This window comes from Triticum dicoccoides, chromosome 2B, assembly GCF_002162155.2.
Source record: "Triticum dicoccoides isolate Atlit2015 ecotype Zavitan chromosome 2B, WEW_v2.0, whole genome shotgun sequence".
Taxonomy (NCBI): Eukaryota; Viridiplantae; Streptophyta; class Magnoliopsida; order Poales; family Poaceae; genus Triticum; species Triticum dicoccoides.
Window position 1 is genome coordinate 795,730,638 of NC_041383.1, and position 16,857 is coordinate 795,747,494.

The following is a 16,857-nucleotide window of genomic DNA, read 5'->3' on the forward strand; positions in this document are numbered from 1 at the left end:
TTATTCAATCCATAGGTAGGTACGGTGGACACTCATGCAAGAAACTGGGTTTAAGGGTTTTTGGATGCACAAGTAGTATCTCTACTTAGTACGAATTTTTGGCTAGCAAAAGATTCTAGGCAAACACCACATGTTGGAGGATCCATAACAATATAACTTCTATGCAAATACCCAAACATAACTCATTAGGGTCTTCCTTGTCCAACTTCAACTAATTTGCTCAAGTTTGAAAATAATTAATGGGTATTCACAGTCATAGAAGATGTCCAAGATAATATATTTGCATGTGAAAGTTTTCTTCCTTATACTAATCATTCATGAATTGGTTGTATGACCAATATTGTGATTGTCAAGCTTCAAAAGATTTCACTTTCTAAACCCATGTGAAGCTACCACTAGGCATGATATAATTTCAACTTCATGATATTCAATTCATTCAATAATTTACTCATAGGATATAAGTGAAAGCACAAGAGTAAATGACAAGCTACTCCAAAAAGATATAAGTGAAGTTCAAATGAGTAGTTAAGTAAATGGGTAGCTATTTGAGGACCCTCTCTTATTTACAAACTTTCATATCTAAGTATTTTATTAAAACAGCAAGCAAAACAAAATAAAATGACATTCCTAGAATAGCACAACTCATGTGAAGAAGTAAAAACTTAGGCTCAACCGATACTAACCTATAATTGTTGATGAAGAAAGGTGGGATGCCTACCGGGGCATCCCCAAGCTTAGATGCTTGAGACTTCTTGGAATATTATCTTGGGATGCCTTGGGCATCCCCAAGCTTGAGCTTTTGTGTCTTCTTAATTTCTTTTATATCACGGTTTTCCTAAATCTTAAAAACTTCATTCGCACAAAACTCAACAAGAGCTCGTGAGATGAGTTAGTATAAATCAATGCAAAAACCTTATCATTCTCTATTGTAGAAAATCACTAAAATCATTATTTAACATTATATATTAAATGCTTCTGCATATTTAATACTCCTATCCTCAAATAGAATCATTAAACAAGCAAACATAACAACAATCTGTCTAAACAGGACAGTCTGTAAAGGATGCAAGAATATCAATACTTATTTAACTCCAAACATTCTGAGAAATTACCATACTATAGAAAATTTATCATAGCTTTTCTGCAAAAAGTTTCAACATTTTATCACATTCTGACTCTTTTCAAGAATTCACGCACTAGCGTGCATTTTTCTGTTTTCAAACAGCAACATATAGACTTGCAAAATAAACATGGCAAAGGCTATACTTGACATTTTTATTGAAATGAAAGATGCAAAACATGATTCTAAATAACAGCAAGCAAATCAAAACAAAATAAAATGACGCTCCAAGCAAAACTCATATCATGTGACGAATAAAAATATAGCTCAAAGTAAGGTTACCGATAATGTTGGAGACAAAAGAGGGGATGCCTTCCGGGGCATCCCAAATCTTAGTTGCTTGTATCTTCCTTGAATATCACCTTGGGGTCCCTTGGGCATCCCCAAGCTTAGGGTATTTTCACTCCTTATTCTCCTCATATTGATATCTCACCCAAAACTTGAAAACTTCAAACACACAAAACTTAACAAAACTTCGTGAGATAGATTAGTATTATAAAGACAAATCATTCACTTCGGTACTGTAAAAGATAATATTCATAATTTTTTTTGAAAGCAACAATATTCATAATTGTTCTCACACAATACCTACCGTAGCTTATCATTTCCACAATTATAGTGGCTAGCGAGTGGAGTGAGCTCGTGCCTGCTTAGGTTTGGGCATGTTCTTCTTGGGTTGGGCCAAATGTTGGAAGCAGGCTGGTCATGGCCCAATCTCAAGCCCTTCTATTTCAAAATACGTGAACACATTCAAAAAATATATTTCAAAATACATTTACATCTTTTTCGCATAAAAAATACATTTACACTGACCATGTATAGAAAACAGATCAACCTTTACAATACCAAATAAATATAATTTGAAAATATATTTGATGGATGGATCTAATGATGAAAAATATTTACATCAACAACTTTTTTTTTCTTCAATAACTAGAAATTTCATTTTTCCTGCAAAAAAAGATAGAAATTTCATTTACCTGTCATCAACAAGAATGTGCTAACCTGCACATTTTGAAGAGCCTAAAGTGGCTTTGACAGGGCAAGAATAAATTCCTGTCATGTGTTTAATTAGCCTAGAGAGAGATGTACAGTAATAAGCGACACTTGTAGGCATCCTGTTTCAAACCTAGAGTCTGTCACTGGCCTCGAGATATTTATTTACTCCTCTAGATCAGGAGTTTGTCACATTCTTCTGAGTTTCTTTGGAATTTCTCCATTTTCATACAACGCCTCTAGATTGAGCGAAGATTTCCAATCAAAGTCATGACAAATGACAGTGTTCATAAATGTATTACAATTGAAATGATCAACATGTAGACTAAAACACATGCTTATTCAGAGAAGCAGTAAGCCGTAAGCGAGCAACATTGTTGAGCAGAAACTTCGTCATGCATGTTCAGAGAGTAGAAGATGCAAATGAGAGGGTAGTACTGCTTCACTTTTTCTTCTCTACTGATGTCTGAAAACTCAGCAAATATTCAACAGAGATAGGGTATTTGTGCTAGATCTGGTAATAAAACTTGTGATGCGAGTCAAACAAGTTTTACAGCGCATTTTCACACCAAATCCTCTCAGCATGCAGTCAACAAGTGGCAGTAGGAAGACTATAGAAATTGAACGACTCTAGAGTTAGACTTTTAAGTTGGGTACCACCAGCCTTCTGGTCACATGAGTACCATCACATTCAGTTGATCAACTACTCCAATCCAAGCCAAAAGAGCATTTCCCTAACAAAGCATGCTTCACTTGTCAGCCTCACCATGAGCTTTCATTAATTCCCTGGCCTTCCTGTACAGAGTTAACCAAAATGAAACAAATTTCAGCTGTAATCGCAGCACCATCAGATATATGGAAGGATGGCACCCGGCAGTCGGCACGCTGGCCCAGCGTGCAGCTGCTGGTCATTAGTATGCAAGTATATGACGTTCATGCTTGCAAGACGTATACTCAAATCAAAAGAGATAAATACAAGACAGTAGATTACCGTAGCTCTCTCTCGACCTCTACGTTTCCAGGATCCAACTTTTGAGCGTCCAGGAGAGCATCACAAGCTTGTTTATACTCCTAGACGTAGAGCACATCAAAGGAGGAACATGAGCGACTATATAGACTGGACAGAGTGGGGAAACACAATGGCAAGCTGGACATGTAGTAACTCACTTTGAGTAGCATGTGGGCTGCAGCCTGACGGTAGCAAGCTTTCACCCAGTTAGGTCGCAGCATTCTGCATCTGAGAGCATCTGACAGAGCACCTTCACCATCATCCAGCAGCAGTTTGCAAAGACTCCTGTTCGCGTACAATGTTGCACTCGGCGCGACATCTATTGCCTATGGTCAAACATAACAGGTTATACGATTATCATCTCACCATGGCAGGTTGATTAGTGCCGCAAAATAATATTAATCCGGTAGAAATGCTTAATAATGGCAAATTAACAGCTAATAAGCGGGAAACTAGAGAACAATATTAGGAAACTGTTCAGCAAACAAATAATGTTCTGCAATTGGTTCCCTGTTAATAGAAAAACAAAACTTCTAAGCCACCATGCTTTTGATAAGGTTTAAGGGGCTTACCACACCATATGCTTTTGATGCCACCTTGTAGTCCTTCAGCCTGAATAAATGATCTGCATGTGCCTTGAGTGTAGCTTTTGTTTGTTCAAGCTGCCTTCCATCCTGAATGATTAAACAATGGAAAAAATGTAGGAATGAAGCATCATTTCAAAGACATTCCAATTAAAATAGACACTTCACAACTCAGTTACACATTCTTCATAGCTTGGTATCCAGATATGCTTATGCTGCAATGCAAAGTGCACATTATGTTACACAGCAAAAGGCAGCAGTTACTCACACAAGATTTTAGTCACAAGAGGAAAAGGTCCAACATAATTTAGAATTAATATGTCAAATTATTACTATATGTTACTAAAACAGCATATACATGGGTGTATTTCACAGTTCACAACTTCAAATCCACAATAAAGGAACCATGCTTCGAGCTATGTACAACAGTACAAGCATTATGCTTGTAAAGCATTTCTGTATCTTAAAGGCTGCGCATGACGAACAGTTTACAGCAGTTCATTGGATCGATACTGAATAACCAAGTTTTTTTTAACCAATGAACAGCCGACAACAAATAAGGGGTCCCAGTCTGGTCCTTCCAATTTAGATTTGGTAGTTTGTTCTCAAGAGCTTTAACTACTTCAATTTTATTGTTTTGACGAGGTGATGCTCTAAAGAAAACCCCATAAAAAAGTCACGATATTATTTTTAAATGTGATGATCTCATGCATATATAGTAACTCCAAGTCATAACAGTTGATGGACAAATTCAGGACTGACGAACAAAAAGTATGCCCAGGAATTCAAGTAAATTTTATCTACAGGGCATAACAGCAATAAATAACGTACCAGTGGCTTTGCACTTTCAAATTTTGCATGCGAGATGATTCCATCTATACTCCAGTTTGGGATAGTTGGTATTGGGGAAGTCAAAGGAAACAACATTTCAACTTCTTCCATGCAGTCACGTATAGCAGCAAGCTCTATTGGTAAGTTACCATACTGGGCAACAAAAGGAAAAGTGTCAACTCTTTTGAAATTAACTACATAATTAAAGGACCCTCTAGAATGCAGTAAAAGAATATGAACATTATGAATGAAAAGATATAAACCATATGGGAAACTATAGTACCATGGGAGAGGACCAGGGTGTACATAATACTGGTACAAAATGTTTCAACCAGGATTCATCCCAGCAAGCATTTCTAAATTCTAGTAGCAATTCAAACAGTCAACATACTCCTACAGCATACCAAAAGGCTTCCTTCAGCAAGGGACTAAAAACAGGTATTTCAGCAATAGTTGAGATTGAGAGGTAACATGGATTTTTAGTGGCATAACCTTTACGAGTCCCTATGAATTATATAGATAAAACTATAGGGAAAAGTAGCTACATATACGATTATTGAAAGCACAAATATAATTTGATACTTCAGAGTAAATGAACGAATACCAACGATTGGGATGAAGAAAACAGCATAACGTAAGCTGAATACATACATCCAAACGCAGCCTAAGCGAATTCAAATCATTTTGGTGATTGCTGGATGAGTATATTTGATAAATGTGGATACCCTGAATGCTGCATTATGAGATCTCAGTATCTCATCAAATGTTAAGTTAAGCACCGACCTCGTATCTATATCATGGGTACTTGTGGCCTTGTGGGCTCCATACAAGGACATCCACCGTATTCAAAAACATTTCAGACTAAGGATACAAATATACATTATTGCACAGAACAGAGCATGTTGTTCTAGAAGAACCCAAAATTTGCTACTTCGCTCCAAAATATTTGATGATATTGTTTTCTCCTAAGTCAAATTTCTTGAAGTGCAATTTGGTTTGGTAGATGTTGGTAAATCTATCTATAACTTGATGAGAGAATTGTGACAAAACTAGAGCGTCAAATATTTTCAAGCAGAGGGAATAGTCAACAACAGTGATATGCATTCGTTGATATAAACCATTAAACTGGGAGCTCACACACCTACCTTTTGCCTACACATGCAATATTTTGGTAGGTGTGTGCAACTTCTCATGGCACAGTCAAAAGACTAAAAGCAACTTAAATTCATATCAGTACAGGTTTCAACAGAATACATCTAGAAAATATTGAGAACATACAGCATCAGGAATATTAGGATCCGCTCCTGCCTTTAACAGAAACTTCACAAAGTTTGTATAGCCTCCCCACCCTGTAGTGAACACTAAGGGAGTCATCGGAAGGGAGCTCCCTCGATTGACATCAGCACCACCCTGTAAAAAGGATTGTGGAATAGAACGTGTCACGGCTCCCTCTCCATGTAGATTGACACAAAAGCATGGCTGAGATGGTAGAACATAGCGATGAACGGATATAGAAAACAGAATACTGGCCTTGATCAGCAGCTTCATGCACTTCAAAGAACGGTAAAGAAGGGCACCCATCAGGGCAGTACCAATTCCGACAACAGTGGCGTTAGGCTGCCAAGAGTAATAATTGTTATAAAATACAAAGGAACAAAGAAATGGATTATGAGCTGCCATAAATTGTCGATCCAAGCAGCCGACAAAATAAAAAACAAGCTATCTATGCAAATCAAATCTAGAAAACAAAAATAAGAAATGGTAAGAGTTATATACATCTGCATGGTGTTCCAACAAAATCTTCACTGTTTTGTCTTGTTCATTAGTAGCAGCTTGATGGAGTGGTGTACCACGGCCACAGTCTATGTCAACAGGTACTCCTTTTGAAAGTAGGAACTCGGTGACCGTACAGCTTCCTGTGGTGAATAAAATAATTGCAATAGTCATGTGGCTACGCATCTAAGTGTACAGCAGCAAGTAACTACTAGTACTATAATGACCACCCTGGTGTAAATCATAGATGGGCAAAATTTATCCAACTTTGACTAGTTATAAATCTATATTAACCATATGAAAAATGATCACAAAACTTTTCTTCTATGCATGGGTGAGGGGCCATACCCATAGTGTCCTACACAAAGATACGCTTTGTAATACAGAAACAAATTGCGTGGGTGAGGGGCCAAGAGAGCTACCTATGCATGCTGCATGGTGGAGAACTGTGCGTCCTTTAGCATCTGACTTTGTTAGATCACCGCCATGATCAAGCAAATACTTCACAGTAGAAACATCGCCAGACTGAGCAGATGACATAAAGGGTGTCACACCTGCAAAGTCTGCAAGCAAAAAGCACAACAACACAATTCAGGCATCTCATGGTGCGAAACATAGACATGACAGGTGCCAATTTCCAGAAAAAAAAAGAAGGAAGAGTTAGAGAAAGACCTCCTATTCCAGGAGCAGGAGCATTCACATCTCCCCCGAGTTCCTCCACCAAGTATTTGCAAACCTCAAGATGCCCTCCGACGGCTGCGATGTGCAGCACACCAATGCCACCACCCATGTCGAAAGAGAAGATCACCCTTGGGTCGTCGAGGCTCTTTACAATACCTTTCTCCCAAAGTGAACACCCGAGCATCAATACACTGATGAATCAAACTGCCAAATCATAACTAGCTAGACAACCAAAAGAAAAGAAGCCCACATGTGTTGCATATATGGACAAGAACCTCGCTCACTAAGTCAAGCAGGGATGCAATCATGCAAACTGGTGAGCTTTAGGGTACCCTTCATCCCTCCTTAGTTCAATCAAATGAACTATATTTATGGTTTCAGGAATTCAGTTCACTTGATTGAACCAAAGAGGATTGGAGGGTACCCAAAAGGTTTCCCATTTGCACTCCTAAAGTAAAGGGACTTGTTCACGTCTTGGACACAGAGTCAATCAGTTTATAAACTTGACAAAAGAAAATGGTGCTCTGATCGTGTAAAGCCATCCCCGTGCAAGGACAGCTTCCCAGTAATCGCATACTATCCCCTTAAACAGTCCACAGTCGCACAACTTGTTTTTCATAATTCAGAGAACAATTACATTACAGTATGAACCTAATTTTACACTTAATTGCCTACTACACGAACGCTGGCACCAAAATCAACACGATACTCTACATACAGCGCAATAATAAGAAACCCACCATCACACTACTCAACTCCACACAAAAAAATGCAGAAAGAAAATCATGCTAACAGGGGACCCTTCCTAGCATCCAGCAAATATAACCCGAACCACACTACTCCACTCATCTTGTGTAGTATGTAATCTAGCTGACGGAAACTCGACTACCACGGTAGCCAAAAGGCTACCCATTTGCACTTCTAAAGTGAAGGGACCTTTTTTTTAGTGTCAGTGTTCACGTCTTGGGCACACACACAGTCAGTCAATCAGTGCATAGACTTGACCCAAAAAAAACAGTGCTCTAATCGTGAAGTCATAACATGTACCCGGTGCAAGGACTTGCGTTAACCAGATTCCCAATAAACTGCCCATAAGACCGCAATCGCACAATTATTTTTTTCACAATTCAGAGTATAATTATAGTATACAACTATATACATCTAATATGAACACTGACACTAAGATTAACAAGGTAACCATGGCAACAAGATGAGCCGCCGTCAGACCAGTCCACACAAGTGCAGGACAGGAGGAAAATTAAATTGCGCTAACAAGGGATCCTTCCTAGTGCCCTGCAAATTAAATAGGACCCCGAATCGGTGTGCCTAACGGAACAGCATTGGCATTTGCGTCACCTCACCCTGTGCAAGGGCTTGTTCTAACCAAATTCTGAATAACTCGCATGTGCCTTTTAACGGTCCACAAGACCGCAATCGCACAAAACGATTTCTTGATTCGGAGAATAATCACTGTGTACACCAAATTTTACACTTAATTGACTACACAATGCGAAAGCTGACACCGAATTAACAAGACAACCATGGCACAGGTCTACATACAGCATAGTAAGAATAAGATGACCCACCATCATACTACTACACACAAGTGCAGAAAGGAAATTATGGTAACAAGGGATCCTTCTAGCAAATGCAAACATAACCCGGATTGGTGCGGCGACGGAACAATGCGGCACTCGCATCATCTCATATGCTGTAACAGCATTATCTAATCCAGCCGCCGGAGACTCGACGACTGCCACGTACGGTACGGCGGCCAAAGGCTGAACCCTAGCCCAGCCCAGCAAATCGCGGCCTCGATCGCAAGGCGGGGAGAAGGCCGGGAACACGGGGGCGGAAGGAGAGGGGAGGGGAGGCCAACCTCTGAGGCGCCGGAGGTCGCCGTCGAAGGCCGCCTTGATGGCGGCGTCCTGGCCTGCGCAAACAGAGGACGATTCGCCCTTACTTAGAGAGAGGCAGAGATGGAGACAGAGAAGGAGGAGGAGGGGGACTGGGGAAGAAGCCTCGCCGTACATGTGCCGGCGCCGGAGCTCGGGGCGTAGACGAACGGCGGCGCCATGGGCCGGCGGGGGTCGCTCTCGCAGTCGCAGGGGAGGCTTCCAGAAGAAGATGGCAGTGGGGTTTTTGGCCAGCCAGCCAGCCAAAGCTCCCTCGCTCGCTTTGGGTTTGGCTCTGGCTCTGGTCGATTCGGGGGATGGAGCTGGACTCGGTGCACGGCTGTGGGTGAGATCACGGGAGCGCCGCCCGCTCATGGGCGTACGGGGACCCGGTTCACGGGAGCGCCCGATGGGGAGAGGATGGGAGCGGGGACTGGGCTGCGTGGGCAAATTTGACCATTTTGACCTATGGACGAAATCAATTCACGGAATGAACTGACCGTGAAACTATTTCACAGACTTAATCTTTTTGTGTAGCGCCCGCCACGACGGCGCCACACCCTACTGTGCAGCGCCTAGCACGGGGGCGTTGCACACCAGTAGGCGCTGCACAGTAGGGTGTGGCGCCGTCGTGGCGGGCGCTACACAAAAAGGTTAGGGCTGTGAAATAGTTTCACGGTGAGTTCATTCCGTGAATTGATTTCGTCCATAGGTCAAAATGGTCAAATTTACCGGCTGCGTGATCGTCGCTGGGACGGTGGGGCCGATGAATCTGCACGCATGGCACGGTCGATGACATGGGTGGCCCGCAGGCGAGATGGGAGTCTCCGCGGAGAAATACTACTGGTCGCCGGGTGGCGGGTAGAGACGGGGAGGGGTGAGAGTAGCAGCAGCAGCAGAGTGGCAGTGGGGAGGGGAGGTTACGTACGTGCGTGGGTGGGCATAGCGCGCCGATCAAAGCTGCTGCTACAGTGCTACTGCTTCACTGTCTTTTGACTTGCGTGGGTGTACTCTTTTTTTTTGAATTTTGGATTTGCACAGCTTTAGGCTTTTTTTTTCTATTATGGGACAACTTTAGGCTATTGAAATAGTCCTAAATCGTATCACAAACTTAATTCCACTCAAAAGAAAAAAAGAACTTCGCAAACTTTTTTTCTTTGTGATAACATATTTTTTTAGAATAATGGGACGGAGGGAGTAGACGGTATTGTAAAACATGAATATGATTTCATTATTAGTAAATCGTATTTGTAAGACGTGAATACAATAATTTCATATTACTAAATCATTTCTGAAAGTTGTCGGGTTTTCTTGAAGTACCCCATGGCTACGTTAAATGAGACTAGTCAAAATCTTCCTCTTCTCTTGTAAGAAACCTATATCTAAATGGAGTTATAGTACGCCGTCTCGCCTTCTACATTCGAAACCCCCGTGTTCGTACGCTCAAGTTTTCAACACCCCGAGTGCATGCGCTCAAGTTCTGAATTGCCCCATCACATGGTAGGAAAAATAGAAAAAAAAGTTTATTTTTTAAAGCTTTTATTAGTCTCCCATCACACAACACGAAAACAGAAAAACTTTTAACTTGTCATTTTACATCAGGAGGCCGCACTCATTGATCCTTCTCTCCTCATTATGGCCCAAGTTGAAGGTGCCGCAACATGGTCCACGTTGCAAAGGTATAGAGCACAAGATGCTGTGATCAAAGGCCCATGACACAAGCGCCGCAAGGTCCATGTTGCAAAACTCTAGAGCACAACAGTCCTTATTGCAAAGGTTGCGGCTGACGCGGCGCAAGATCAAACGGTTGTCTAGCACGCCATCAGCACGCTAACGCCCCCAAAAGCAAACAAGCAGTCACAGCAACCAAAAAATTCTTTTCTTCTACACCCCAACACCGGTGAATTTCAACTGGCATATTGATCTAAAATTACTTGCTACCCAAAAGTTTCCGAGAATTCCATCACAGTATGCTCAAACAAAAATGAGTGACCAGCTATCACAACTACATGTCCTCAGCTTTCAAGCAACAGTATGGGTTACTGTTAGTCTTACGAAAACAAAAAAGTTCATGTCTAGGCACCCTCCTGATGAGATAAATGTCAAAGCAATCACCCCAAACCGTCTCGCTTTGCCGCTCCCCTCCTGGTACGAAACCTTAGGATCTATTCTTTGGAGGTTTGACCTTGTATATGCGCACTATCCAGTTTGATGTTGTGAATGCCTCCTCCAAATACTCAAGCTTTATGTCTTTGTTGCCTATCTCCACTCCTCGCACTCTATCGTATCTGCACCGAGAATAATAAACAAAGTACAAAAATGTAGTGTTAGTATCGATCACTTGCGGCCATAATAAGAACACTAGTCTACAGGGTATTGGAAAGAAAACACAAGTCTGTCTACAGGTGTTATGAGAAAAGAACAAGTCTGCAGGAGAAAGGATCAAGCATGCTTAAACGAGCACATATGCTGCTTATCTAGAAACCAACAATGACCTCGGCAAAATCAAGTACAGACATCTCCATTCAAGACTAATTAATCATGAACTTGAAACAGGCACATAAAAAACAATAATAATGGTGAGCATGTACAATACCCTGGAGGTTTTCCATATTCCGTGGTCAGTTCTCCAAATCGATAATAACAGAGCTTGTACCTGCCAAACAAATAAGGAGATGAAGCCAATGAAAACATCAATGGGTAGCTTAACTCTAGTTGATGGAAGGATAATGGTGGCACATATTTAGACATGCCAAATGTCCTGAGAATTTTTCAGAAGTTCGACAATACCAAAAACGGGACTAAAAAATTAAATGTCAAAACCATATCTTTATTAGGCATATATCACTTGTGGGACCTACCACAACAGAAACAAACAAATCTCAGCAGATCTGCTACAGAATAGACAAAATCTATTTGTTTCACACTGTATCAGCTCCATCGCGAATTTTGATTGATACTATAACAATTTTCTTCTCATTCTGGCAATTTATTTATCATACGAACCAATGAAAGAAAGCAGTATCACAACACGCACAAATTTACTTCACTTGTAAACAGTACTTACATTAGACAGTTCAACATTTTTGGTGATGCCCCCTTGTCAACACGATATTCCCCATTGACAAGGTAATCAGGCTCTTTGATCACAGGAAAAACTCCTCCACCAATACGGACCATCCATAAGAACCTGGAAATGAGCAGCTAAGTAAGAGAATCTGTTTTGTGATTCAGATTAAAATTGTCTTGCCCCAGCATCAAATTAGAGGCATATATAAATTACATTATACGTGATCATGATTAAGTTTATTAACTTACTTATTGATGTCATCAGAGGAGTACCCAGTAACACCTCCAAATACGACAAGCACATAATTCACATCCAGTGACTGCATTATCTCATATGCCTCGTCTTCATAAGATGACATTGCCCGCCCAACAGTTGCTATGTGTGTATTATTCCACGTGTTATTATCAACAATAACAGTTCTGTTACCCATGGCTGTAATTTGGTAGCCATAGTCCCACCATGACATAATCTTGGCATCAGTAGGAGTGTTCTGACGAAGCCAGTAGTATGCCTCACGATAATCATCGAATATAACCCTTCCTCCATTGTGACCCCTTGCGGACAGAACGATGGAAGGAGAAGAGTAAGCCTCAGAAGTTACCCAAGTGCAGTGTATGGCATATCTACTGAGCAAGTAGAAAGCGCCCAGAAGTAAAGCAACAGCCACATTATGTTGGAAAGGCAACGGTTGATCAACTGCTCCCTGTTTTACACAAGAACACGAGTCAGTTGCAAAGTGGAACTTAAAACAGTTGGCAGAAATAACCTTAAAATCACAAAATTCTTGTCCAATTCAAGTTAAAACTTAGGCAATTGTATTTTGTCAACAAATGACGCAAACAAAGCCTATCTGAGACAGTCAGCAGAGCAGAGCAGACCTGAAAGGCTCAGCAATCTGTGGTTATCATAGGAGTGGGTTGTCACAACCCCAATGGATTGGTCTTTTGCAACCATCCAGGGATTTCTATACTAGTGACAGGACTATGGTTGTCGACATCAACGGGTAGGCACAGGGATTAACAACAGAGCCAACAGGGTGGCATCATGACCAACATTCCTGCGCTGCTCCCCACCATTGATCCAATCTTAATTAGCTTGCTCTATTACCATACTAGTAAGTGAGTGAGGCGTTCCTCATATCTCTAGGGGATGGTGTTATTGCCTTATCCTTATCAGGGCTGGAGATAGGGTGGGCAAATGAATCGATAATGGAGGGGCAAAAATACTGAAATACCCTACAGTTTCAGTATACTATAGTTCCGCACTCATTACATCAACTAATATGATAAGATGGTAACAGGATGAGACAGTTTTGTGTTCCACATGTGATTGGCCAAGTTTGGATCTAGCTAGCTAGTTTAGAGCACTATTGAATGTTAACACATGGATCGACACAAGATGGTGATCGCAATTAAGCTACAGCATGCATTCCTCACGTCCAGGAGTTTATAACGTTAAAAACTTAATTATCTGCTAATTAAGGCTGAAGATCACAGGGATCAATAATGGACAGGACCAGTCGATTGAGATATCCTAGAGTTTTAGCATACAGTAGAGCACACGTTGTATTAAGATTGTGACAAGATTAGGACGCGTTAAAAAAACTATCCCTTTACGTACTAATTTTCTGTTGCACATGTGATTGGCTAAGTTCAGGTCTAGCTGGACTACTTCAAACTACTACAAAAGATTGCTAACTATGGACTGACGGGCAATTAGTTAACCTACCACACACAGGCTTGATCAATCCCATCTATCATGATAATCCAGAAAACATAAATTGTATATTTGTATTCAGTAATTAAAAATCTCGTACTATGAGCTGAGAATTAAGTACTTCTCGATCAGATTCCATATACATAACTCTACATGTGGTTTTTGTGGGCCACCGATCTAGACCATGGTATACCATCTTTTGCCAAAGTACCAAAGTCCATATTATAAATTCCTGTTTCTTGTCACTCTTGTATTATTTAGTAGACAAATAGTAGTCTCGCATTCAACAGGATGGTGACTTGCCCAAAAATGTCAGGTCAGTTCTAAATCCAACTGTTTACCATTATGCCAAATAATGAAATATGCATATATCTCCCATAAAAGATGTACAATACAAAATAAGCAACTTCAATTGCATTACTTTATTCTCAGTCAAAAAGACTGTTTTATTTGGAACCTGTTATCGAACTTACTTATTTATACTTTGGTTTTAGGGTCCACTATACTACAGAAGTAAATTGTACAAGCAAGTGTAAGTGAAAATAGAAGGTATAATACCTTTGCAGCTGCCTTCGAGCCTGTTGTTTTTCCTGTAGTCTGTGGACTTTTGCTTTTTGACCGGATCAATGTTGTCAGATTCTTTATTGTAGCAGATACAGCAATGGCACTAATAAGGCAAACGGCAGGTGCTGCAACAAGAATCAACCTCACCATCACACCAGCAAAGTACATACTTGTGAGGCCATACATAACTATGAATATTGTGGCATCTGACAGACGCTTGAAGCAGAAATAGAGGCCCGCTGGGAACAGGAAAAGAAGGATGTGGAAATCAAACATAAAAGAAGACCAGGCTGTGGGCTGATGCTCAGAAACAGATGCGATGATTGGTATATGGTCTTTCGCATAGGTCGGATCAAGCAGGGAATAAAACCGCCCTGTCCAAGGGGAGATGTAACCTGACGCAGTACCAATCCCAAGAGCCAGGGTGCCGACACTTATCACACAGGTCAGGGTAATTCTCAAGAATGACTTGAATAGTTTGACATCATTCAGCATGTATTTCACCCAATCCAGGAAGAAGAAAACCTGCAAAAGCAAGGAAGGGGTTTATGTCAGCTCTTCTTTTTCCATGCTACCATGATACATCTAGACTCTAGAGAAAGTACAGGAGATCTTGACTACAATAGATAACTATCCAGGCAGAAATCAAATTATCAACAGTACAGCAGTAGATCTACAGTTCTTAACTCCTGCTTTTGTCCGCAAACAGAAGTGGACATTTTTTCTTGAGACAGACAGGAGGGTAAGCCTCTATGCATTTCATTGAAAAATAGGCAGTAAACATCATAATACCGATGATATAAGTTAGTTGACTGTTGACACTCATAATTGAGAATCACGAGTATTACTTGTTGATTTAAATAACCATATATGAAATAGAAGTTAAGTGTGGTAAATAAGATGGTATGTTATACTTTGCAAAAGAAAAGTGGGTATAACCAGAAACACAATCTACCTAAAGGCGGAAGATGAATAAATTGGCAGTGGTATCTCATAATGCTGATACTGCATTAATCTGAAAGCAGTTTTCAGTCAACTGTAGCCTAATGGACATCCTCAATGGTATAAACAACCGGATCATGTAGCATGCCATTTAACTTTATGCTAGACAAACTTTGCTGTTCTACTAATTTTGTTTTTCTGTTTTCAGTTCTGAATTCAGAAATGATATGAATGCATTTTCCAAGTCAATGAAGCCTAACAATTCATTAACAGGGCCATATGAATGAACAACTCTTATATTAAGTGAAGTGTTAACATTTCAGCAGCTTGGCCATTTAACTATTCCAATGTTTCTCATCTCTATTCACAACAAATATTTCCATTGCATTTCTGAGTAATGTTTGCGAAACTACCTGCAACAGGAAGAAGACTCCCATGGCGGCCATGTGTTCCCCAGACTGAACATGCTGGAAGCCGACGAAGCGGATCTGCATCCCGAGCAGCATTCCCAGCACATAGGTGCAGTTGTAGGCGACATAGAGCCTCTGCGAGTACCTCCCGGTGACGAGCAGGACGAGCACGTAGAGCGGGAGGAGGTTGATGATGAAGACGTAGCCTCCCCAGGCGGAGACCATGTAGAAGTAGCCGAACGCGGCGGCGAGCGACCAGGCGAGGGACCCGGTGTTGACGGCGCGGACGAAGAGGTAGAAGGTGAGCAGCAGCGCGAAGATGGCGACGCCCTCGTTGTCGTAGGAGCCCGCGACGGAGCGGGAGATGTAGCCGGGGCAGACGGCGATGAGCGCGGCGGCGACGAGGCCGGCCCCGGAGTCCCAGATCTCGCGGCCGAAGGCGTAGGCGACGAGCGTGGTGTTGGCGGCGAAGAAGGGGGCGGTGAGGACGCAGACCTCCCGGATGTGGACGGCGAGGGAGAGCGCGCGGAGGAGGCGGTGGAGCAGCGCGGCGGTGACCATCAGCCCGGGGAAGAGCGTGCCCCCGACGACGCGGCCGAGCGGGTACCAGCTCTCGTGGTCGAACCAGTTCCAGAACTCGGAGTAGCCGTGCTCCGTGAGGTAGAGCGTGGTGCGGTAGTTGAAGTAGGGGTCGAACTCGTGGATCATGGACTCGTAGCGGAGCACGGAGAAGAGGCGCACGGCGAAGGCGAGCACGTAGACGAGCGCCAGCGCGGAGACGCGGAGGAGCAGCTCCTGCTGCTTCGTCTTGAGCCGCAGCGCCCGCAGCAGCGGCGCCGGGAGGGAGTCCAGCATCGTCGTCGCGGCGGCGGCCATGGACGGCGGGGTGAGGGGATCTGGGCTAGGGTTTCATCCGCGCGCGGGGCGGGGCGGGGGTTTAGTTTGGGGGAGTGGTGGCGGAGCTCGTGTGGTGTGGGGTTGGTGGTGGCGGATCTGGGAGATCGGGGAAGACGATGGTGGCGGGCGGAGTGGGTCCGGGCTGGGCCGGGCCGGGATCTGAATGGATATCTGTTTGGGAGGGGGTGGGTGTGCTGCTGACTGGTGGGGCATCGGAGGCCGGCTGGGCAGTTGACTGACGTGGATGGTCGTGTTGGGTGTTTACGTGACGCTGAGTGGTGGGCTCGGCTTGGATCGGAGCAGGTGATTGGCTGGAGAAGGTAGAAGACACGTGGTCTTGGGTTCTCCTAAAAAAACGTGGTCTTGGGT

General features: G+C 42.4%; 2 protein-coding genes across 3 annotated transcripts; both read right to left on the reverse strand.

Annotated features, from left to right (window-relative positions):
* Nucleotides 1-2,534: 2,534 nt before the first annotated feature.
* Nucleotides 2,535-9,138, reverse strand: LOC119366372 (ankyrin-1-like). 2 transcript variants are annotated; one of them, XM_037632097.1, is made up of 12 exons: nt 9,026-9,135; nt 8,874-8,927; nt 6,986-7,150; nt 6,736-6,876; nt 6,317-6,456; nt 6,071-6,157; nt 5,819-5,950; nt 4,541-4,693; nt 3,698-3,799; nt 3,284-3,451; nt 3,108-3,187; nt 2,535-2,911 (listed from the first exon to the last, which is right to left on the reverse strand). In XM_037632097.1, exons 1-12 carry the CDS (start codon nt 9,069-9,071, stop codon nt 2,866-2,868), a joined length of 1,314 nt encoding a protein of 437 aa, XP_037487994.1. In that variant the 5' UTR covers nt 9,072-9,135; the 3' UTR covers nt 2,535-2,865. The 2 variants fall into 2 exon arrangements, with proteins under 2 accessions (XP_037487994.1, XP_037487992.1); XM_037632095.1 differs by having other exon boundaries at nt 5,819-6,157; nt 9,026-9,138.
* Nucleotides 9,139-10,786: 1,648 nt separating this feature from the next.
* Nucleotides 10,787-16,622, reverse strand: LOC119366373 (dolichyl-diphosphooligosaccharide--protein glycosyltransferase subunit STT3B-like). Its single transcript, XM_037632098.1, has 6 exons — nt 15,595-16,622; nt 14,234-14,764; nt 12,208-12,662; nt 11,957-12,079; nt 11,486-11,545; nt 10,787-11,177 (listed from the first exon to the last, which is right to left on the reverse strand). Exons 1-6 carry the CDS (start codon nt 16,465-16,467, stop codon nt 11,048-11,050), a joined length of 2,172 nt encoding a protein of 723 aa, XP_037487995.1. The 5' UTR covers nt 16,468-16,622; the 3' UTR covers nt 10,787-11,047.
* Between the last annotated feature and the right edge of the window lie 235 nt (nt 16,623-16,857).